The 22876-nt window shown below is 52.7% G+C and overlaps 10 protein-coding genes across 10 annotated transcripts; 5 read left to right on the top strand and 5 right to left on the bottom strand.

Moving 5' to 3' along the window:
- Nucleotides 1–283: 283 nt before the first annotated feature.
- On the bottom strand, nucleotides 284–2780 carry BDW70DRAFT_151639 (uncharacterized protein; the record flags this gene model as incomplete). Its single annotated transcript, XM_073739313.1, has 7 exons — nucleotides 284–827; nucleotides 967–1634; nucleotides 1686–1975; nucleotides 2025–2252; nucleotides 2308–2483; nucleotides 2537–2631; nucleotides 2754–2780. 7 exons carry the CDS (start codon nucleotides 2778–2780, stop codon nucleotides 284–286), a joined length of 2028 nt encoding a protein of 675 aa, XP_073594179.1.
- A 337-nt stretch (nucleotides 2781–3117) lies between these two features.
- BDW70DRAFT_139883 (putative ABC multidrug transporter) lies at nucleotides 3118–7926 on the top strand. The gene is made up of 5 exons (XM_073737500.1): nucleotides 3118–4215; nucleotides 4263–5801; nucleotides 5847–6791; nucleotides 6839–7072; nucleotides 7136–7926. The coding sequence occupies exons 1-5, from the start codon at nucleotides 3190–3192 to the stop codon at nucleotides 7778–7780; spliced, it is 4389 nt and encodes a 1462-aa protein (XP_073594178.1). The 5' UTR covers nucleotides 3118–3189; the 3' UTR covers nucleotides 7781–7926.
- Nucleotides 7927–8128: 202 nt separating this feature from the next.
- Nucleotides 8129–9009, top strand: fkbp3 (peptidylprolyl isomerase family protein FPR2). The gene is made up of 2 exons (XM_073737499.1): nucleotides 8129–8417; nucleotides 8476–9009. Exons 1-2 carry the CDS (start codon nucleotides 8179–8181, stop codon nucleotides 8642–8644), a joined length of 408 nt encoding a protein of 135 aa, XP_073594177.1. The 5' UTR covers nucleotides 8129–8178; the 3' UTR covers nucleotides 8645–9009.
- On the bottom strand, nucleotides 8869–10879 carry BDW70DRAFT_169345 (major facilitator superfamily domain-containing protein; the record flags this gene model as incomplete). Its single annotated transcript, XM_073742659.1, has 4 exons — nucleotides 9851–10879; nucleotides 9401–9803; nucleotides 9130–9348; nucleotides 8869–9067 (listed from the first exon to the last, which is right to left on the bottom strand). The coding sequence occupies exons 1-4, from the start codon at nucleotides 10398–10400 to the stop codon at nucleotides 8869–8871; spliced, it is 1371 nt and encodes a 456-aa protein (XP_073594176.1). The 5' UTR covers nucleotides 10401–10879.
- Nucleotides 10880–11009: 130 nt separating this feature from the next.
- Nucleotides 11010–12941, bottom strand: BDW70DRAFT_169343 (sulfatase family protein; the record flags this gene model as incomplete). Its single annotated transcript, XM_073742658.1, has 3 exons — nucleotides 11010–11349; nucleotides 11407–11531; nucleotides 11582–12941. 3 exons carry the CDS (start codon nucleotides 12939–12941, stop codon nucleotides 11011–11013), a joined length of 1824 nt encoding a protein of 607 aa, XP_073594175.1.
- Nucleotides 12942–13089: 148 nt separating this feature from the next.
- BDW70DRAFT_169340 (major facilitator superfamily domain-containing protein) lies at nucleotides 13090–15226 on the top strand (the record flags this gene model as incomplete). The annotated part of the gene is made up of 8 exons (XM_073742657.1): nucleotides 13090–13431; nucleotides 13481–13617; nucleotides 13663–13745; nucleotides 13795–13892; nucleotides 13943–14063; nucleotides 14110–14950; nucleotides 15001–15106; nucleotides 15159–15226. The coding sequence occupies exons 1-8, from the start codon at nucleotides 13248–13250 to the stop codon at nucleotides 15224–15226; spliced, it is 1638 nt and encodes a 545-aa protein (XP_073594174.1). The 5' UTR covers nucleotides 13090–13247.
- Nucleotides 15227–15609: 383 nt separating this feature from the next.
- BDW70DRAFT_139874 (uncharacterized protein) lies at nucleotides 15610–16971 on the top strand. Its single transcript, XM_073737498.1, has one exon. The coding sequence runs from the start codon at nucleotides 15768–15770 to the stop codon at nucleotides 16320–16322; it is 555 nt and encodes a 184-aa protein (XP_073594173.1). The 5' UTR covers nucleotides 15610–15767; the 3' UTR covers nucleotides 16323–16971.
- A 200-nt stretch (nucleotides 16972–17171) lies between these two features.
- On the top strand, nucleotides 17172–18535 carry BDW70DRAFT_139873 (uncharacterized protein). The gene has a single exon (XM_073737497.1). The coding sequence runs from the start codon at nucleotides 17260–17262 to the stop codon at nucleotides 18472–18474; it is 1215 nt and encodes a 404-aa protein (XP_073594172.1). The 5' UTR covers nucleotides 17172–17259; the 3' UTR covers nucleotides 18475–18535.
- A 21-nt stretch (nucleotides 18536–18556) lies between these two features.
- BDW70DRAFT_139871 (cytochrome P450) lies at nucleotides 18557–20473 on the bottom strand. The gene is made up of 5 exons (XM_073737496.1): nucleotides 19834–20473; nucleotides 19453–19787; nucleotides 19268–19407; nucleotides 18808–19217; nucleotides 18557–18763 (listed from the first exon to the last, which is right to left on the bottom strand). Exons 1-5 carry the CDS (start codon nucleotides 20132–20134, stop codon nucleotides 18573–18575), a joined length of 1377 nt encoding a protein of 458 aa, XP_073594171.1. The 5' UTR covers nucleotides 20135–20473; the 3' UTR covers nucleotides 18557–18572.
- A 285-nt stretch (nucleotides 20474–20758) lies between these two features.
- On the bottom strand, nucleotides 20759–22272 carry zrfA (high-affinity Zn(2+) transporter ZRT1). Its single transcript, XM_073737495.1, has one exon. It carries the CDS (start codon nucleotides 21951–21953, stop codon nucleotides 20898–20900), a length of 1056 nt encoding a protein of 351 aa, XP_073594170.1. The 5' UTR covers nucleotides 21954–22272; the 3' UTR covers nucleotides 20759–20897.
- Nucleotides 22273–22876: the final 604 nt, after the last annotated feature.

Raw genomic sequence — 22876 nt, 5'->3', positions numbered from 1 at the left:
AGCTCCGCGGGGGATACGAGAAGAGAAGCAAAGGGAGTCAAGCCTGTATCCATGGTGCGCGTAGTCTTGACGTTGATATTGGACGCTGAGCAGCAAAAATCGGAGTTTCATTCGTCGCCAATCTACTTTTGGATAATTACCGGATCCAGTGTAAATTATTACATAATAGATACACATTACCGCTTCGGGCTTAGAATATTTTGCTTTGGCCGGAATCTGGAGCTCCTGTTACAGTATGTGCACGACTTATCGTGCATCCTCAGCAAGACGAAAAGTACGAAGATCATCCAAGTTGTTTACCTGCTTGAATAGCCTGCGAGGCATCTGGTATATTCCACCAGCTTTCGTGCCAGTCTCGCCAAGTGAGCTCGCCCTCGATCGCGCGCACTATATCTACCGGTTGCGACACCGTCCGAGCCGTGCTCGGTCGAGCACTCGAAGCGGGGTCCCAGTCGAACGCAATCTGACTTTCGAGCTGAAACGGGACACCAAAGGTGTCATTGAGCTCGTCTGCTGTCTGTAGAGGCAGCTCCACCGAGAGGTTCTGAAGTGAGTCGAATGGAGCAGCGGCGGTGGTACTACTACCGGGCAGCTGTGTTGCACTTTGGCTTGGAGGCGCATCCGATTCCATGAGAGGTCGGGGAGGTACCGTGCAGCCAACAAACGTCAAACCGCCGAGAGGGTCTCGACCTGAGTGTACAGCTCTTGAAACGTCGTTCAGTGCGCTCATGGCACTCGCGATGGGGACAAAGTCTGGCCGCACACTCGCGGCTTGGGCCATAAGCGTCACAACCTTTTCCAAACTGCAGATGTCCTCTTCGCGCTCGCTAGGATCGGTCGACGAGAGGATATGATAGTAGAGTGTAAAGAAGGCGCAGAACGGGTAGAAGGTGATGAGACTTTACCCAAAACGTATTAGTTTGGAGATAACAGACGAGCGCCTCGCAGGACGAAGAGACGACTTACTGTATATACGAGCAGTGATGACCAGCGGCTGGCCCCATGTTTCTCCCTGACCACTCGTGGATAATGCTGATAATGGCTCTCGCAGCACGGACGGCCTGCGGGTGCGTGCTCATGAAAGTAGCAGATGTCTTTCGCCGCATGTATACGATGAAGCTATGGAAGGCGATAGCAGACTCTGCGAGTAGCCAGGATTGGACGGCACCAATCTTGGGCGCTCTTGCATTGGGAAGCAGGTCCCAGTCGTCAAGCAGTTCCGTTAACTGGTTGCAATAAACGTCTACCTTGCTGCTAAGCGCGGCTTCCGACAAGTTCTCTTGGTCATTAAAGAAATCCCTGAGAATATGCATCGCCCGTGACCAGACGATGAAGAGAATGCATTCATAAGGCTTAGGCTGCTTGGTGGCCGGCGAGATGACGGCTGGAAGTCTGACCTGAGTTGGGGAGCATTGAAGAGCCTTCGGTTTGTCGTACCAGAGTCGGAATAAAAAGTCCATTTCGACCAGATACCAATGCAACCGGCGCTTCACATCCTTTTCGGCTTCCTCCTGAGCTGTACCAGGCGGAGTGGATTCCACGTCATGAATGCCCAGAAGACTTGCACGCCGACAGGCCTCGCGGTGGAATTGCCATGCCAGGTGATAGTCAAAATTGTTTATTGCCAGCCACGTCTTGATCAACATTAGTGCTTATCTGTGCATGTTTACATGGAGCGATCTTACAGTAAATGCGCCGGCAAGTATATCCAGCAGTGTCCCCTCCGCTGATTCAAGCCATTTCGGAACTGACTGAAGACAAGCGTAGTACGTCTTTGTCGCCAACCTTTGCTGCTCGTCGCTTCCAATGCTTTGACCAAGACAGATGGCGCAGTAGTAAACCACCCGCATTACTGGTGAGACATGTGCATACGGTGAGTCGATGATATGAGGCAAGGCTCTCAGAAACTCCCGATCGACAAGAGTGGTGAACGAGTCAAAAATAGTGGCGTGCGGCAAAATGTAATCGAGAAAAGCTACAGCCACGGTCAGCGCGGAGAATACATAAACAGTTCAAATTCATACTGTCTATATGTTGCTTCAAGTCGCCTTTTGGGAGGCTGATCTTTGAATCGTTATATGGGCGACTGTCCGGCCGAGGGAACGGAGCAGCCAACTGAACCAAGGCCGTGTCGAGACGCGTGATTGCACTGTCGACCGTGGACTGAGTCCATGGAGATGAAGGCTCTGAAGATTGCGTGGTAAGTGTCTCGATGCTGTGCTTCGCTCCACTAACCATCCGATATAGAAAGGCTAAAAGGTGTCCGCGTCAATGCCTGCATAGAAAGGATGGATGCACTAAACCCACCATCATCTTTGGGGGGATTTTCGAGATTGACTTGAGGCGTTCCCACCCGAGTGGTTTCCGCTGGAGTATGAGTCCGGATCGGTGATTCCTGGCTCACGTTCCTGGTCGCAGCTGCCCTGAGTTGTTCCTCTAAGGCTTCCAGACGATGGTCAAGACGGTGAATGTCGGACTTTTGCCTGAGGCAACAATTAGATTGGCTAGAATCGGGAGGGCAAACGAGCCGACCCACCTTGCACCTCGTGTCTTCCTCTTTTCGGGGTATAAGCATTGGACGCTGCTGTTTTGACAGCGTTTGCATTGTGGCTCCTCACGGTCACATCTCAGCTGAGAGGGTCAGCATCCGCGGACAGTGCTGGTCGAGCGGCACACCTTGCGATCTTTGCACCTGAGACACTACCGCCATGTCAGCAACGAGCAAGTGACGAGGAGGGTGCATTAGCCATTACCGAGAGCTTCATACGATAAGATTGCATTGTAACGGTTGAACAAGCTAGGAATCATGACGAGATGAAGAGAGAGTCGGATCCTCATAAACCCGAGACCGATTCGATGTCTTGACATAGAGCATCCGCTTGGACTATCGGACTATCGGACTCTTTGGGCTTGGCGCGCTCTTATTGGACCCCTGACTCATTTTGACTCATTGGCTTCTCGATTTGGATTCCGCTGTCTTGGGTCATATTGCGGATCGCGCCGTCCGCGGGCTCCGTCTGACCTGGGCAACATTCAGTACGTGTCAATTGTCTCCGGGCTCCAAATTTGGGTGTTTGAGATGCGGGACCATTCTTCAACAACTCCCCGAGCTCTGGGCGGAGCTCGTATAAAATTCTGGGCTTCTTCCCTTATCCCCATGCTGCAATTCAGGCTCCTGCCAAACCCTCCATGGATTCCATCACAGACAGTCGGCCGAAGGCCGTCGACAGGGACAGCTCAGCTACCAGCTGCAACTCGAGCCTGGCTGAAAATCAGATGGAAAACGACCGCGAGGTGACCAACTTGGCGCGGGTACTGAGTGAGCGGTCGAAGCATTCACATCATCAGCTCCCGTTCAACTCCGGAAAAGACCCGTCCCTCGACCCCCAGAAGGCCCAGTTCAATGCGAGAGCCTGGGCCAAGGCCTTCTACGATGTCCGGTACAGTTCGACGGACGCGCCCCCACCACGTGTTGCTGGTGTCGCGTTCAAGAATCTCAATGTTGCTGGCTACGGAAGTCCAGTCGACTACCAGATGAGTGTAGGGAATGCGCTTCTCAAGTTGCCGACGTTTGCCTGGCAATGGCTGGGGGGCAAAAAGCAACGGATTGAGATCCTCCAGGACGTGGACGGGCTGCTGCTTCCCGGCGAACAGCTCTGTGTGCTTGGCCCTCCGGGGTCAGGCTGTTCGACTCTGTTGAAGACCATCGCACAGGAAACCCACGGCTTTGAAGTGGATCCCTCTTCGTACGTCAACTATCAGGGCATTACCCCGAAACAGATGTCCAAACAGTTCCGTGGCGAAGCGATTTACACCGCCGAGGTGGACGCACATTTCCCCCAGCTTGTTGTCGGGGACACCCTGTACTTTGCAGCGCTCGCTCGGACGCCTCGCCAGATCCCTGGAGGCATGAGCCGAGAGGAGTACGCCGTTCACTTACGCGATGTTATCATGTCAACCTTTGGCATCAGCCACACGATCAACACCAAGGTTGGTAACGACTTCGTTCGGGGGGTTAGCGGAGGGGAGAGGAAGCGAGTTACTATTGCAGAGGCGGCATTGAGCTACGCTCCTCTGCAGTGTTGGGACAATAGCACTCGGGGGTTGGATAGTGCCAATGCTGTCGAGTTTTGCAAGACCCTACGAACACAAGGAGACGTTTTCGGGATTACCTCCTGTGTTGCAATCTATCAGGCTCCTCAAGCCGCTTATGAGGTATGCTGGAAGTCTTTTTCTTGCCAACTGTACTGACCCTTTCCTAGCTCTTCGACAAGGTCACCGTTCTCTACGAGGGGAGGCAGATTTACTTTGGTCCTGCAAAGGAAGCTAAAGACTACTTTATCCGTCTCGGCTTCGCTTGCCCTGAAGCTCAAACTACGCCTGACTTTTTGACCTCCATGTCGAGCCCAGTCGAGCGCGTCATCCGGCCTGGATTCGAGAACCTAGTGCCCAGGACAGCCGATGACTTTGCTCAGCGGTGGAAAGAGAGTCCTGAACGCCAGGCACTTCTACGTGACATTGACCGGTATAAAACCGAGCACCCCTTCAACGCCACAGACTTCGATCTGTTTTCGTCTTCACGGGATGCAGAGAAGTCTAAGAACCAGCGACCGAAATCTCCATATACCTTGTCATACTGGGGCCAGATTCGAATCTGCTTGTGGAGGGATTTTCAACGGCTGAAAAACGACCCCAGTGTGACACTGGCCATGCTGATATTAAACTTTTTTGAGGCCCTGATCATTTCCAGTGTGTTTTATAATCTTCCCGGAAACACTTCCTCTTTTTTCTCCCGCGGCGCATTGCTGTTCATGATGGTCCTCTTGAGTGCCTTTTCCAGCGTTCTTGAAATCATCACGTTGTACGAGAAACGAACAATTGTCGAGAAACACAGCAGATACGCCCTTTACCACCCTAGCGCTGAGGCTATCTCTTCGATGGTCATGGATATGCCATACAAAATTGTCAACTCCCTGCTCACCAGCCTTGTCTTGTACTTCATGGGAAACCTCCGACGTGAAGCGGGAGCGTTCTTTTTCCTCTACCTGATCTCCTTCGCCATGATGATGGGCATGTCTATGTTCTTCCGTTTCTTCGCCTCTCTGACGAAGTCGATTGAACAAGCCCTCGCCCCCTCTTCAATCGTTTTGCTTGCTCTGGTTCTATACACAGGCTTTGCCATCCCGGTTAGCTATATGCGAGGTTGGGCTTCCTGGATCCGGTGGCTCAATCCAGTTTCGTATGGCTTTGAAGCCGTCATGGTCAACGAGTTTAACGGGCGAGAGTTCCCTTGCGTATCTTTTGTCCCTTCGGGGCCTGGCTATGAGAATGTCTCGCCGCAGGAAAGGGTCTGCTCGACAGTTGGGGCGGTGCCTGGGTCGGATGTTGTTCAGGGTGCTGATTTTGTTCGGTCATCATATGGCTACGAATATAGCCATCGTTGGCGCAATTTCGGGATTATCGTTGCTCTCACCGTTTTCTTGACGATGTGCCATTTGGTCACATCCGAACTGGTCTCTTCTCAGCGCTCCAAGGGAGAGGTGCTCGTTTTCCGTAGAGGCAAGGCGCAAAAGACGCGGGAAAAGCGACACCACACCGATGAGGAGCAGATCGCAACACCCGCAGCGCAGAACGAAAAGGTTATCCAAGAGGAGTCTGGCCTGGTTTCAGGTGTGGAGCAGCAGTCTTCAATTTTTCACTGGGAAGATGTGACCTATGACATCAAGATCAAGGGCGAGACGAGGCGGATCCTCGATCGTGTAGACGGTTGGATTCGGCCGGGGACCTTGACAGCGCTGATGGTAAGCAGCCTTGCTCTTCACAAGGATTGAGACTGATCTTCGTAGGGCGTTTCCGGTGCCGGCAAGACGACTCTTCTAGATGTATTGGCGAGTCGCACCACGATCGGCATTGTCGGAGGGAATATGCTGGTTGACGGCCGATCTCGAGATGAATCCTTTCAACGTAAAACTGGCTATGTTCAGCAGCAAGACCTGCATTTGCATACGTCGACCGTACGAGAAGCATTGGAGTTCAGCGCTCTTCTCCGGCAGCCGCCTCAGTACAGCAGGGCTGAGAAGTTAGCCTATGTTGAGACCGTCATTGATCTGCTCAACATGAGAGAGTACGCTGACGCAATTGTCGGAGTTCCGGGTGAGGGCCTGAATGTCGAGCAACGAAAACGCCTCACAATTGGCGTTGAGCTGGCTGCCCGTCCGAAGTTGCTACTTTTCTTGGACGAACCTACCTCCGGACTGGATAGTCAAACCTCATGGTCGATCTGCAACCTCATGGAGACCTTGACAAAGAATGGCCAGGCAATTCTCTGTACTATCCATCAGCCTTCGGCCATGTTATTTCAGAGGTTTGACCGACTCCTACTGCTAGCGAAAGGGGGCAAGACCGTGTATTTTGGCGAAGTTGGCCAAGGAGCAAGAACCCTAATGGACTACTTTGTTCGCAATGGTGGTTCGGCTTGTCCTCCAGGGGCCAATCCAGCTGAGCATATGCTTGAAGTGATTGGGGCTGCGCCAGGAGCACAGACAGATATCGACTGGCCTGAGGTATGGAGGGGCAGTCCTGAGTACCAGCAAGTACGAAGTGAACTTGCAAGACTAAGAGAGTTGGCCAATCATCCATCGCCAGTCTCAGACCCAAATGACAAGTCTAGCTATGCTGAGTTTGCTGCACCGTTCTCTGAGCAGCTCCTTCAAGTCGGCCGCCGAGTATTTCAGCAGTACTGGCGCAGCCCGTCCTACATTTATTCGAAAGCTTTGCTGACTGTTGGCTGTGTAAGTCGTCTCCCAGTCTCTAGAGCTTTTTTTTCTAACTAGATCAGTCCCTCTTTATTGGATTTTCGTTCTTCAAGGCGGACAACACCAGGCAAGGCCTCCAGAATCAGATGTTCGGTGTCTTTGTATTTCTTTTTGTGGTCGTTCAGCTCGTCATGCAAGTCATCCCCTCCTTCGTCACACAGCGAACTCTCTATGAGTCGCGGGAACGACAGTCGAAAACTTATGCATGGCAAGCATTTGTTCTTTCCAACATCATTGTCGAGTTTGTGTGGAATACAGTACGCTCTCCATTATGTCTCCTATGACTTCCACCTTCTATGGCTCTTCTAACGTCATGCTAGATCATGGCCATCTTCTGCTACCTTGTCTGGTTCTACCCTGTCGGCTTGTACCAGAACGCACAGTATACGGACACCGTTCACTCCCGAAGCACTCTCACATTGCTTATCATCTGGGCGGTCTTCCTTTTCGCCAGTTCATTCGCGCACATGCTGATTGCCGGCGTGGATAGTGCGGAGATGGCATCCGCCCTGTCCAATATCTTCTTCATCATGATGTACGCATTCTGCGGTATCCTTGCCGGTCCAAATGCGCTTCCTGGCTTCTGGATTTTCATGTACCGCGTCAATCCGCTTACATACCTTGTGTCCTCCTTGCTATCCGCCACTCTTGGAGATGCGCCCATGCATTGCGCCAATAATGAGGTCTTGACATTCTTCGCGCCACCGGGGCAAACCTGTCGCGAGTATATGGAGGATTACCGGACGGTCAATGGGGGATACCTGCTCAACCCGGATGCGCAAGGCAGTGATCAATGCCAGTTCTGCAGCTTGGAGTACACCAACCACTACCTGAGCAGTCTTAGTATCAACTTCGATAACCGGTGGCGGGATTTCGGCCTCCTCTGGGTCTACGTTGTTGTCAACACCATCGGAGCAATCGTCTTCTATAAGCTGTTCCGGGTGCCTAGGGCAAAAAAGAGTTAGATGGTTCTGGATCTGTATAAATATTTTTGTCCCATAGGATTTCTGCTTATCTTTTTGTACATTCGGTCTTCGACACGAATATCTTTGCACATATGGGCGCTCTTAGATAGACTCTTATCCTCGTCTGAATAGCTTAATTATCTAATCTAATTCATAAACTGATTATTGTCTACTCCGAGTAAAGGCAGGTGTGAATATTGGAGCAAATAACCGCACAAAAATACCATCGTAGGCCGGACATAAAACCGGTCTAGCATATATTAATCATCTATGCATTGCACAATTCCCGCCACGTTACATGCCCGACTAGCTCCACGCTTCTCCACGCCTCCGCAACAGATATCACTACAAACACCGCACCAAGTCAGTCATCAACCAGTTCCGCACCAATCCCCAATATGCGCGTCCCAATCCTCGCCAATCTCCTCACTCTCGCCCTCACCGGCCTCTCGCAAGCCGCCTCTCTCGGCGTTGAAACCACCCACGCCGTCGAGTGCAACCGCAAGACGACAAAGGGCGACACAGTTAAGATGCATTACCGTGGCACCCTCGCCGAAGATGGATCCCAGTTCGATGCGAGCTATGATCGGGGCACACCCTTTAAATTCAAGCTAGGGGCTGGACGGGTCATTAAGGGGTGAGTTTACACATTGGACTTCTAGGACGGCTGGCGTTAATGCTGATGGTGATGGCAGATGGGACGAAGGACTGCTCGATATGTGTGTTGGCGAGAAGAGGACCCTGACGATTCCGCCAGAGTACGGGTACGGCGATCGCGGCATCGGACCCATCCCTGGTGGTGCGACGTTGATCTTCCAAACGGAGTTGCTGGAGATTGAGGGCGTGCCCAAGGATGAGCTTTGAGCCGTTGCGATTCTGCCATACATAGGACTCTGAAGGAGGAATGGTTATACTCAGTGTATTACGCTCGGTCAAGGTGGATCTGTCTTGGACACGATCAAGGCCATTACCGCTCGGCATCTACAATGGAAAACACAAAAGAGGATTTTACCCAAGACGGTGTTAAATGTATCTACTCGAAACCACGATATTCAATCTATTTTATCGCGTTATCAACGATGCAGCACTCAAACACCTTGCGCTTCCTTTGCTTTCCGTCTCTGATGCATGAAATAATTTTGCAGGTTCAACGCAAGCGCCAACACCCACGATGCCGCAGCCAACGCACAAATGGCGGTCAGGCCATGGAGGTAGAGCGGCTTGTCCTCTGTGCGGAAAATTTGTGAGCCGGATATACCAGCGCAGTTGGCGGCCATGACGACCAGCCTGTGAAAAGTTCATGTTAGTTTCAGTCGCTTAGGAAACTTTCAAGGGTTGGTGAGACGTACGCCATGGCCACACTACGCTCCTGCGGCGATTTGCAATACACTGACAACCAGCCGATGTTTAAGACGTGCATGCTGGCATACGAAACGTTGGCGACCGCAATGACTCCGTACCGATGCCACCGGCCAGAAGTAGCTGGAGTGACGCGCAGGCAGGAGTACGAAATAACGTTCCAAGTGATGGAAATAAGGACAAAGGGACCGCGGTGCCCGAATTTGTCACTGTTCCCTGCATCAGCTCAACCCCTGCTTAGCGACACTGATGTCGACATACCTAAGATACGAAAGAACCAATACCCAGAGCATTCCACAGTATACCGGCACAGAAGCCAACGCATTGGCGCGCACAGCGCTGAACCCAAACGACTTGATCATGCTGGGCGTGTACTGCGTCAGTCCTTGGAATCCGGACATGGCAACGAGCGTGATGAAGAAGTGCTGAATGATGTGTGGCCGGCTGATGGTATTCCAGATATCGCGTCCGGTGATCTTGAGATGCCCAGAACTTTTCTTGGGGTCGTCGAGGAGAACGCGCGAAGTCGCAATGTACGATTCCCGGGGCGTCAGATAGCTCCAGCGGCCGGTGAAGGAGCTGAGAAGGGGTCGGCCGTCGCCGGCTCTGGGAGGAACAAGGAGGACGAAGAAGATCCCAATGAAAAGTGTCATAGCGCCCTCGACTGATGCAAGTTAGGACAATCGGAAAATGCGTTAGTTAACCACATACCCAAGAAAATCCACCGCCATCCAGCTAGCCCCCGTTTACCAGACAGTGTCAGAAGCCCGGCAGAAATTAGGCTGGAAGTTGCGCCTGAGAACATCTGGCCAAAGAAGAAGAGAGTCACCCGGAGACTGGTCTCTTCCCGCTTATACCATGTCGAAAGGTAGTAGAGTGCTCCGGGGATGAAGCCGCCTTCCAGCAAGCCGAGCAACAGTCTCGTTACCAGATACGCCGGGTACGACTTGATGAAGGCCTGAAAAGTTGCTACAAGGCCCCAAGCAAAGAGCTGCGCCGACAGCCATCGTTGTGGTCCGACTCGCTGCAGGATGACATTTGACGGAATCTCGCTGATCACAATGCCGGCGGATAACAGCTGCGTTCCGATATTGATCTGGTTTGTGGTGATATTCAGGTCTTCGGTTATGGTCGATGTAAGCGCGGCACTGATGTTCCCTCGGTCGATTTGGAGGGCGAAAAATGCGAGGCCGAGAATGGGGATGAGGATTGTGTCGAGTCTGCTCGGGTCAGCACGCACAAGGCATTCGAGAAGGCGCATCTCACTTGAACTTGAGCCTTTTCTCCTCCTGATCGTCCCAATCTTTTACCATGGGCGAGACATCTGAGTCAGAAACAGCAAGGCCGTTCTTCTCAGTGTCAACGACGCCCACGTCAAACGGTTCTTTGAGTGCGGCCATTGTAGAGTATAGAAAATTTGAAGCTCAAATCTGACACGATACTCAGTTCATCCCGGCTGTTCGCGGGGTCTTATATATTCCAAAATATTTCCATATTTTCTTTAGAGGAGTTTACGTCGGCTATCAGCATTACGTTGCGAGCGGGTATACCATATGCTTTGGCGTTGTCGACAGCAGATGGCGCTATGGCGCAATCATAATTCTCCATCGGCCACTCGCTGAACTTCAACTTCCAAGCAATTCTGGGCCAGATCTTGACTCATGAAGCGCCTTATCGATCTGGACCAGCTGTGGGGATTGTTTACAACCGGCAGTTTTCACGTTTCCTGGCAGCGGAACCCACATGTTCTTGATTTAGCGATAACGAGATTTCTGAGAATGGACCATGAAATGTACTACGGAGAACACAATGAGCTCTTGCATTCTTTCACTCGGTTATCCATTATCGTATACTTAAAACGCTACAGTTAGTCACGTCCAGATATCCCAATTCAACCCATATCTCGTGAAAGGAAGCGCGTCTTGTGGCCCTTCCACGTCAGGGATATACCCATGCTCACAGTGATCAAAGGAAACCCTGGCCTGGTCTGCGTAGAATGCATTGTATAACGGATTCAATGCGTCCTTTAGGTTCTTCACATGGCCGCGCGGGTGGAGGACGTCCCACGGCTTGATACAATTAGCGCCTTTGCAAGATTTGAGCACGAGCAGAATCGAGTCTAGCCTGCTGAGTACCTGCGAGAGGCTGTGGCCGAAGATCATGACTGACTTGTCGTTGTTGTAGAGATTGTTCAACTGGTATGGATCGGTCTGGAATGACAGGTTAGTGTTGTATTAGACTGGGCCATACCGTGGGTTAGGACTTACATTTAAGTCGTACAGCTCGTGTTCGTTGTTACACCATACGGAATAGTACAGGTTATAGCCCTCGCCAATGATTCGCACTGACTTGTAAGTGTTGTTGGTGAAGAATGGGAGGTTCTCTGGGTTGCCTACAACAGCGAGTCAGCTCTTACCCAGGAGCTGAAACTGGTACACTTACTCAGAGCGCCCTTCTCCCCCTCAAGGTACGACTTTCCCCAGTACTCGACAGTGACGTGCTCATGGCGTATAGAGGCATTATCCTCCCCGCTCGGAAGAGGAATTGGCGTGCCGTCAAAGTCTTCGCGCAGTGGTATCTCCGCTAGGTCAAAGATCGTGGGCGCGAGGTCAATATGCGTGGTAACGGCTACTTCAACTTTGTTCTCGGGCACACCAGGTCCACGGATGAACAAGGGCACGCGAATATCCTCCTCGAACCCGCATGCTTTACCAGGCGGCAGCCGGTGCTGTCCGATGTGGTACCCATTGTCGGAAGTATAGATGATGTACGTGTTATCGAGCTGGCCGCTGGCTTCAAGTCTAGTGACAATCAAGTCGACAAGCTCGTCGACACCCTGCAGAGCGCGCAGCCGTTGTCGGTAAAAGTGGTCGTTATATTCGATGGTCGATTCATCCTGCTGAGGCAGGTTTTTGATCCAGCTGACGCCGCTCGGTTCGTCTGGATTGAAATGCTTGGTGCGAGGAACCTTCACGTCTTGGAACAGAGACTTGTGTCTATCGAGCGGGATAGGCTCCGTCATGATTGTAGGGGCTCTGCGATCTCCCCCGAGAGCGCTGACATCCACGTTCGAATGAGGAGCAACCGGAGCAACGGTCAGAAAGAACGGACGGTCGCCATTCAGGCCGTCGTCCAAAAACCCCAGGGCCTTCTCAGTGATGACGTTGACGGTATGTCGCCCTTCATAACTCACCGGCTCGTCGCGGTTCCGTTGGTAAGTCGAATTCAGGTACGAGTAGGTGAAGGGGTCCAAGAGGAAATCGGAGCCGGTGAACCCGTTGACGTAGGGGCTGTTGTAGTTATCGACAGTGTGGGCATTGAACAGTTTGCCCGTATAATAAGTATCGTATCCGGCGCTTTGGAGCCATACTGGCAGGAAGTTGTTATTGAAACCGCGGTCAACGAACTTGGGGTACCCGCCTACGATGCTATTAGAATCCATTGCGCCTGACAAAATAGGGTTAGGGTTACCATATGGAGGAGACACGTCAGTGACATTCGTGTTGTGAGCCTGACGCCCTGTCCACAGGCTCACGCGCGACGGGCAGCAAAGAGCGGTGGTGACGAAGTGGTTGCTGAAGAAGGTACCTTTTTGCTTAAGGTGCTTTGACACCAGGGGCATAAAATTGATGGAGTCAAGCTGAAGGTCCTGATCATCAGTGATGATGAAGACGAAGTTCGGTTTATTCGGTAATGTTTGCGGTGCTGGACCGAGGATCTGCTGCAGAGGTTCGAAAAGGGAAGGGAAGGCATTGACTGCCAGGGCCGCCGTGAGCCATAATACTGTCCATGCAACCTTCATCGCGAGCTGTTTAAGGTGTTGATGATTATGTGCCTGCCAGTAGGAGAGATTCACAGTCTCAATATGAATGGTCTTAGCGCCGAATTGCCGACGTGCGGCAGTGGAGAACTGGCGGGCGCCCGCGCAGATGGCGCCATTTTAGGGCCGATGAGCTTCCTGTCAAAGCTATAGAGGTATACCCTCATCGTATCTGGAAATGGCGTGCTTAATCCTGCGGTTCCTGACTCATGCCTATCGCCGAATTCCGATGTTTATCTTATAATATTTTGTTGACGTCGGAGTGATAATTGTTTCCTCACCGCAATCATGGCTCGCGCTCAGCCAGACGAGACGACCCCATTGAACCCTGAAAATCCCAAGTACCAGGCCGTTGATACTATCAGGACCAATGTCAGCGACGAGGAGAGCGATGCGGTCCCGGAGAGCCCGTCCAAACCGCCGGTCGAGGTGTTGACTAGCGTTGGGAGCATCATCGCCGTGCTTCTTCTTGGTAAGCCTCCCGGCGAGATAGAGAAGCAGAGACGAGGCTGACCCTCCAGGCGAGTGTATTTCGAATGCTGATAGCACGCTCGTCATGGCCGCGACTGCGCGCATCTCGTCTGAGTTCAACCGCCTGCAAGGGGCTGCCTGGCTGTCGACCGGGTATACTCTTGGAGTATGCGCCGCGCAGCCGATGGTGAGTAGACTGACGGACAGTCGGGGGCTTCACTGACCGGTATAGTATGGGAAATTAAGTGATATCTACGGCCGGAAACCGCTTTTGCTGTGGTCCTATTTTTTCCTTGCCCTGGGCTGCGTAGTTTGGTAATCATGACCTGATGCAGATTTGGAGACGGCGCTGACGGCTCTCCAGTGGACTCGCAACAGACATGTGGATTGTCATTCTAGGCCGTGCCCTGAGCGGTATTGGCGGTGCTGGCGTCATGACCATGAGCGCGATCATTATCACCGGTGAGTGCGAGGCCAGGTGCCAGGAGGACTGCAGTCAGCTAATCTGGCAGACATTGTGGCCAAGCGTGAGATCGCAACATGGCGAGCTGTTGTCAATTTGTCCATGACGCTGGGTCGCAGTATTGGAGGCCCAGTTGGCGGAGTGCTGACGGACACAATCGGATGGCGATGGTACGTCCATCGAATGCTCCTATTGTCCGCATGCTGACCCTAGCAGGGCATTCCTTCTGCAAGCTCCATTACTAGGAATTGCCGCCCTTCTCGTCGCTAATCAACTCAAGCTGGTCCATCGTAATGGCTTTGATGCACAGTCTAATGAGTCCAGGTTCCGCCGTATCGACTTCCGCGGATCCATCCTGGTGGCCACGAGTATCGCAGCCATCATTCTTCTCCTCGATCAGGGCGGAAAGGCATTCCCTTGGGCATCCTTGCCCACATTAGTCCTGGTCAGTTCGGGCGTTCTGACACTTGCCCTGTTTGTTTACACTGAGCTCTACGTTGCACCTGAGCCGATCTTCAAACTCGAGATCCTTAGACGTCCAAACGTGGCCGCCAGCTACCTTGTCAGCTCCTTCCAAGTCACCGCTCAGGTCGGCATGATGTTCACTGTGCCGCTTTACTTCCAGGTTTCTGATCGGGCGTCCAGTACCGTTGCTGGTGCTCACATGATCCCCGCAGTGGCTGGCAATGCCATCGGGGGCTTAACAGCAGGCTCCTACATTCGACGGACGGGAAACTACAATCCAATTCTCGTGGCGGCGGGTTTAATCGCGTGCATCTCGTACTTACTGCAGTTTTTATGCTGGAATGGAGACACTGGGTTCTGGGAATCGCTGTATATCGTGTTCGGCGGCCTGGGCAGCGGGTCTGCATCAGCGGCGGCCTTTGTGAGCATGACGGCCTTCTTAGAACCAAGTGAAATGGCTATGGCTACCGGGGGCTATTCACTGCTCCTTAACTTTGCCCTCACGGCAGGGATCACATCCAACTATACGCTACTGTCATCGGAATTTCGAAGGCAGCTGCAAAAGAGGCTGCAGGGGGAGGGGGCCCATAAGGTATGACTTTATGTGCTTGTAAGGTCCAGGATAGCACTGACGGAGAGCAGATCATTCGCCAGGCCTTGTCGAGCATTGAGTATATTGCAAGTCTCACGGGTGCTCTTCGTGAGACGGTGGTTGGAAGTTATGTTGCTGGCCTGAAACACGCCTACAGTAAGTGAATGCTCGCAGGAACTTGGAGTAGTGAAATCCTAACCCTCAACAGTGTTCTCGTTGATATGCTCGCTGCTGTCTTCTGTGACAGCCTTGACTGCTAGAAATCGTCGCCTTTAGATTATAGATTGTGCTTTACGAACTGCCACCCTTTGTCTGCATCTATCCTTTACGTAGTGGACTACCCTTGCGTAATGAAGAGATATATATTGTGGAGTAACTGTAATTCAGACTGCGAATTCTCCCTCGTCGCTGTACTGTGTCCCCTCAATTTCCAATCAAAAAAGTAAAACTACGGCCATCTGTATCTTTATCACCAAAGCAGTCATCCTCTTTAGTTATGTGAGACCTCAGTTGTTTTCTCTCTAGACTACGAGGTGTGGCTGGGCCATCACTGTGGCCGTGCTGGTGTAGGTGGCGGTGCACCTTTTGTTCACTGCTTGTGTTGTGCTCTGTTATCCACAGCAGAAACATGTCGAGCCTCTCTCAGTCTCGCTGGGCACCGGCTTCTGCCGCAAACTCCAAGCCATTCGATCGCGGCTCGCTCTTGTCTCCGTCTGAAGAGCTCGCTCGGTTCCTGAAGATTGTCGCCCGCCTGAAATGGAAGCTGCCGTTCCTGGATGAAGGATACCGCCGTGCGACCGCGACCGCGGCCGCGACCATGCAGGATCCGGCCATTGACGCACAGGAGATCGCTCAGGCAGAGATTATGTTCAAACTTGACTTCCATGAATACTACGCTCTACTTGAACGTGCCTTGGTACATTTACTCGGTGTTTTCGGTGTCACGGTCTCGGCGAAGAACAATTACACCGGCTGGGCGGCTTCGCATCGGTACCACGCGAATGTCTTGGACGCCCTTCAAGCCAGAGATAGTCCGTTACGATCAGTGCTTGGGACGGGGGAGACGTTTAAACAATTGAAGCGGGCAAAGGAACTGCGCAATCGGTGGAAGACAGCGGACCTCTCGGCTGAAGAGAAAGTCCGCGATGACTTCTATTCCGCGATGAGAGGCGACGAAGCTAAGCCGTTGGACAGCTACGACCTTCGAACTATCCTGACGGCGGTTTTTGAAGGCCTTGATCAAGGATATCGGTTGGCAGAGACATATGCCGCGCAGCATAACACTCAGAACGGACAAGGTCTTAGCGGGCAGGGCCAGGCGTCGAACGACTGGGACTTTATTGTCGATGCGATGGATTGGGAGTCTGTATAGGCCCGCTTCGTCTAGAGAGGACTCATGCGAGGAGGTCCATTAGACGAAGGGGGTTGCAGTCCAAGTGACCACCCACACAGTACGTGGCTGATCAGCTCTGACCATATTCAGCCGACCTTTTCAGTCAAGAAGCCATCAAAGCCACCCACGAAGCCCAGCCTGGCCGTCGACAACTGGGGTATAGATCAATAGGCCAGCCTTACTGCCTTGCAATTGCCCTCACGACCCATCGCGGCGCCTACCTGCCATTGATCCCGCTCGTGAGATCTTTGCACGTCGCGGAGATAGTTGCGTTACCGGCGCAAGCTGCGGATTGGGTCAATTGATAGACGTCAGTCCCAGCATCATCGCCGCGAATACGGGCATGTGTATACCGATGTTGAGTTCGTTCTGCTGGGCACCCTTGCCGTGGCGAGGGCCACAGCTGTTTTGATCTGCTACAGAAGGCGGAGCTTTCGTCTGGGACAAATGATTGCAGCAGACCCTGATGCAGAACAGTAGCTGGCAGCGAATGAGAAGAGGTCATCGATGAAAACCGGCTGGCGATTTGCTACCCGGGAGGTCGGAGAGGGGCCCGGCCGCGACAGCCCCTGACTGACGTTATCTCGTTATTTGCATCCCAAATTTATTCAAGTCTAATACAAGAATGGAACTAGGAAAAGAGATCCCCGTTGTGTAATTTAAGACGTCAGCGCGTCCAGAGTCGGTGGGTGGGAAGAGGGAAGAGGAACAGGGAGCGGGCCCGGGGATCCACGACGTCATCGTGATACAGTCAAATGTCAAACTGCCTACAAAACCACCACCACCCCCTTCACAGCGACAAATTAATCAATTAACACTCTCTATCCACTCTATCTCTTCCGTTACTTCTTATCCTTCAATTACCCCATCTTGATTCCCGCCTTAAATCACAACTACAATTACGATCACAATCACAATGTTCAGTCGAACCTCGAGACCCGCCGCCCGCTGCGCCCGCCGCCAGCTCCACGCCTCCAAAGCCACCCGTAACGTCCGCTTTCAGTCCACCTCAGAATCTCCAGCCTCTAGCGGCACATCCTCGGCCCTTGTCGGTGGTGTCGCCGGTGGTGCCGTCGCCTTCGGTGCCGGATACGCGTGGTACCACTTTTCCGGAGCGAAGACTGCTGTCCGCACGGTCAAGGAAACACAAGACTACGCCAACTCGGTAAAACAGGGCCTCGTCAAGAATGCGCCCGAGCCCGATAAGGTATTGCAATGGCTCCGTGAGACTACGACGAGTTATGCGGCCTGGATCCCTGGCGCACGGGGCTATATCGATACCCTGTTTGACGATCTCGAGACAATCAAGGGGAAGCATGGCTCCGAGTTCGATTCGATCGTGAAGGATGCCTACGCTGAGATGAAGGACCTCTCGAAGAAGGGCGGCGCCAATGCAGACACAGCTTTCAAGGCTATGAGTATTCTCCAGAAGCACCTTAACCGGCTACTCGATCTCTCTGGTGACGCCGCAGAGGATATTCTCAACAACCATCCCCAGCTGAAGGAGAAGGTTGGCGGCGGCTTAGACCAGCTCAAGGAGATGGGCGACGCATACGGCCCTCAAGCAAAAGAGGAAGTCAACAAGACGTGGGAGCAGATCAGCGGCATCGTTAAGAAGGGAGCTAGCCTTGATGCGGCCAATGAGATTCGAAAACTTATTCAAGAGAAACGGGAGAAGTTGCAGAAACTCGGCGATGAGGCTTGGTCCAAGGGGTTGGAGGAGTCCAAGCAGTACCTCGACAAGAACCCTAAGGTCAAGGAGCTGGTGGAAAACAATGCCGATGCGTTGAAGAAGGGGAACTTCACCGAGTTATGGGGACTGGTCAAGGATAGTGCTTCAAGTGGCAAGACAGAGGACGTCGAGAAGTATGTGAAGGAGAAGGTTGGACAGACAAAGAATACCGCTCAGAGCAGCGGGTTCAACATCGATCTGGACAAGTGGTCTAGTCTGATCCCGGGCGGTTCGGGCGTACTCAGCCAGCTCCAAGACTTGCAGACGGTTGGGGAGAAGAAGGGCAAGGAAGCGGAGAGCGTGCTGAAGGACACAGCGAACGAGCTGCAGGAGGTGCTGAAGAAGCGCAAGGAGCAGCTGGAGAAGCTGGCGGATGAAGCCAAAAAGGAGGCCAAATAAGATGTTTCCTATTTATGTATGATAATTCCCATAGCAGCTACATAATACCATGAGAATCTACTGCCCCAAAATTTCCCTGATTGCTCGTATCCCACCATTCACGCACTCCGGGGTTTAAAGTCCAACATCAAGGATCCAACATTGAAAGTAAATGTATCCTTCGCGTCGCTGTCAAATGTCTCGCCCGTTTCACCGGGAGCGAAGGCGAGATCGAACTCCATGGCAATGCGTGCTATCACCAGCCGCATCTCCATCAAGGCCAGCTGCTTCCCAACACAGCCATAGCGACCTACACAATCAGCGCCCGCTCCGTTATCCGCAAAGGATACGTACCTAGCTGGAAAGGGAAGAATGCCTCCTCGTGCTTGATCAATCTGTCCTTCTCATCTAACCAACGCTCTGGAACGAATTCGTCTCCTGAAGGAAAGTACCGGTCGTCGCGCTGGATCACGTACTGGGGAACGATGATGATGGTATTGCCGGGTACCCATACCTCGTCAACCTGGAGACCTTGCGGTGGCGTCTGCCTGGATTGGCCGCTGGGAACGGCCGGCTTCAAGCGCAGAGTTTCATTGATATTGGCCTCGAGGTATGGCAGTTTGCGTAAGGTTTCGTTGTTGATCTTAGTGGACTGCTTCCCTCTTGAAAAGGCATTGTCGAGTTCTGCCTGTAGCTTTTTATAGACTGCTGGATGCCTGGTCAGGTAGTAGAATGCGTTTGCCAAAGCTCCGCTGGTGGTGTCGCTATCAGGCAGAGTCAATATGACTTCGCAGAGGGGTAAGAATGAACGTACCTGCCGGCGATGATGAGAAGTTGGCCATCCTCGTTCAGGGCCTGCTCTCCTGGCGGAGCCGACTGACCCTTCTTGTCAATTGCCTTGAACAGCCATGAAATGACATCCTGGGGGACCTTGTCCTCCGAGGCCTCCCATTCCTGCGATAGTTAGGAGATTATCGAATTCGTGGCTAGCAAACGTACAGCTTTCCTCTCCGCGGTGCGAGCCACACAATATGTCATGAACTGCCCGTATTTGCCGGCGAGACTTAGAATCGCACCGAGGATTGTCAAGACCCAGGGAACGGGCCTCAGAATCCCATACATCAGCATCTGCCCGTGCAGCTCTTCGATGGCTGCATGCTCGACGGCGTCCTCGAGCTGGCGGAAGTCCTTGGAGAAGCCGACAAGACCCATTACGTCAATAGCCCAAGTACTCGTCCACAGGGTGATATTCAGCGGTCGATCGATTCGCGACCGAATCTGGGAAACGAGAACGTCGACTTTGTGCTGGAGACGGGGTTCGTATGTGGGCAATGCTGCGGCCGGCTCAGTCCAGGGCTCAAATCAACAGTGATTACTCACCTTTCATGCTGAACCCTCTATCCCAGGCTCTTCGGCGACGACGGTGTACATCGGGATCTCGAGTCGAGTGGAGCGAGACCTTTGTAATGCCATCCGACACATGGCTATACCAGGTTGGTTTTGTGCAGGCTGAATGAGGCCCGCTGGTGAGATGGACTGCGGACGGTCGATTAACAGAAATCTCTAGAGGACCAGTGCGCACGAAATCGCCGTACGTGCGATGCATCTCTCTTAGATCGAGGTGGTACTGGGTTCGTTCTACCGCTTTCAACACAGAGGATATCCGGGTCACCTTGGCCATCCATGGACCGGGAAAGCGCCGAAGTCGATGGAAGAAGGCTCGATGTGTGATGAAGCTGGTAAGAAGTCCAATGTTGAATTACGAAGCTGCTAAAATCGTTCCTCCAAGGGCGCGAGGCCAGCTTAGCGAAAAAATGCGGACGTAACAAAGACACAGCCCCAGGAAGGCCGACAGGTAGAGTGCCGACAACGGCCTAAGTCGGTTGTCGATTTCTCCATGACGGATGCATTGATGTGAAGGCTGCGCCAAGCACACAAAAGGCGAATGCTGTATGAGTTAGATCAGGACTAAGAAGGGTCGCGAGCGCAGTGACGATGCCCATCTTGCACAATGCTGGGCATCCTCGATCACAGTGTTTGGCAAAAGGTGTTGCAGCAAAAGGCAGATGAGGAGACACGACCTTCTAATAAATTTTACTATCGGATGGGGCTGGAGACAAGGAGACACTCGCTTATCACATAGCAGTGATCATTGGCTGCTTTGTAACTTAGCAGCGAGCGAGGATTTAGTTTGCGTGGCTAGTGCTGAGCTACGGAAGATCCACGGGCCAATGCCAATCTGGGGGTTTCGAATGTGCATGTGAGTATTATTAAGTATTATTGCGTATCTATTATTGAAAGACTCAATGTAAGCAAGGATATGAACGCAGCAGGGGAGAAGAGGTGAATAGAGTAGGGTCCCTTGCAGAGGTCAAAGGCTGATGGGACGCGCAGGTTGAGCAAGAGTCAAGTCTTGCCATCTGTTAGAGAAAGAGAGGAACGGATTACGCCCACTTTCCGATGAGGGCCATGATTCCAGCACCCCAGAGCAAGGAGATGACCATGAACGCGAGACGCTTGCTATCCTGAGTGCGGTGCGGGTCGAACAAGAAGTCACGAGCAAGAAGCTCGACGAGACCGGTATAGATGAGGATTCCCGCCGAAATGGCATCAAAGATTCCCGACACAACGTTCGCCGTATAGGACCCGGCGTTGTAGGTCGTGCGGACGCCGAGACCGATGGCGATGGCGATCGGGGTCGCCAGACCGTAGAGCAGACACAAGGCCCAAGGGAGCCAGCTGCCCTTGCGGAAGGGGATGGCCGACATTCTGGCTCCAATACCGAGACCCTCAAACGACTGGTGGAAGACCAGGACCGGGTAGAGGGTCGGGAATTCCTCGCCGGTGGTGCCCAGGTTCAGGCCGATGATGACGGAGTGGAAGATGATGCCGAATTCGAGGATCAAGAAAGCGGCGATCTGCTGTCGAAAGGAGCGTTCGATAAAGCCAGAGTCGATCGACTGGGCTTCGAGCGTGTCGTCTGCTTTCTTGCCTGTGCTGGCGGCCTGTCTGGACACGGCTTCCTCGTTGTTGGCGGTGCTGGTCATGAACTGCTCGGGGTCCTCTCTGCAGACTCCGTACTTGATCTCGACGTACCGCTCCGCGCCAAAGTCCAAGAGAAAGATGCCCATGACCGAGGCGAGCACGATGGCAGGGCACCAAGAGTAGTCTGCCCAGTGGCCGGTCATGCCGACACAGCTGGCGGGGCCGATCTCGTCGTAGGCAGGGTCGAGTAGGTGGATGAATGCGGTGGCGACGATGACGCCGGCACCGAAGTAGCGGGCAAACAAGTAGACGTAGTGAGGGATGTGTAGGCGGGGATTCCGTTTCGCGAGCATGGGGAAGAAAGTGACGGCCGTGGATACGACAAAGATGACGAAGATGGCCGAGATGCGCGCCCCGAGTCGGCCATCGTAGTCATTCTCGCCGGCATTCATATAGCAGATGACCTCCCTCGGGTCTGCAGTGTCCAGATCCACCGAGTTGGGGTTGAAAGACATGGTGGCAGAATGTTGGTAGCAGAAGACGAGATTAGGGGGCGTTGACTGGACGAGAAGTGTTCTGTTCAAGTTCTCTTCAGAGGAAGACTCGAGGTCATGGCGCTACTTATAGGAAAAGAGCTCCCCAAAGGGTTCGAGGACCATTGGGGCTGATAGAAGACACACTAACTATGACCACGAGTACCCTGGGCGTCTAGAAGCCCATCAATAATGTCAGCAATCGGAGTGATAGCCTGTTTCAGCCATCATCAAGTGCGCGAAAGAGAAAAAAGTGGACTGTGACCTGCTAAAAGACAACGTTGCTGGTGCAAGAGAAGGCGGCGCCAGTCTTATTATTGGAATGGATCCTATTTGACCACGTTAATGATAGTGTCAGTCGTCCCGAGGGCTTCTGCCGGGCGCTCCTTGATATCTGCTGCCTAGACTGTGGATACGGTGAACTACTTGCTGACATGACAGGCGCCAAATCAACCCACCGAGCTGGCCAGGACGAGGCAAAGCTTGTCCATGCTTGTCTCTTGCAGCCAAGAAACACGTTCTGACTGGTGGGATGACGAGTCAGGAGATGAGGTTCGAGGACCCTGGGGGTGAGATGGTGGGACTGCGAGCAGAGATTTCAGCCGGCCTCCTTTAACTAGCCGCGGCAGTCAGACAGAGTATATGGACCGGTTAGGGCTGTCGATATATCTGTTGTTATGGGATATCTATAGCCAACCCTGCTGGATATCTGTCCGAGGATTTAGATCAGAGGGTGATGTATGGAATGCACCAACCATAGGCGCTAGCATCACTCAGATACCGTGCCTGGTTACTCGCTAGAGTACAAGAGATGGCGTCCAGTCCATCACCAATTCCCCAATACACGTATTTCTACGTATATAGGTAGTGGATTTGATTTGATTTGATTTGATTTGATTTGATTT

This window comes from Aspergillus foveolatus, assembly GCF_047715535.1.
Source record: "Aspergillus foveolatus strain CBS 279.81 unplaced genomic scaffold BDW70scaffold_39, whole genome shotgun sequence".
Taxonomy (NCBI): Eukaryota; Fungi; Ascomycota; class Eurotiomycetes; order Eurotiales; family Aspergillaceae; genus Aspergillus; species Aspergillus foveolatus.
The sequence above is the reverse complement of the archived record's forward strand: the minus strand, read 5'-3'. Positions and strand labels throughout refer to the sequence as shown.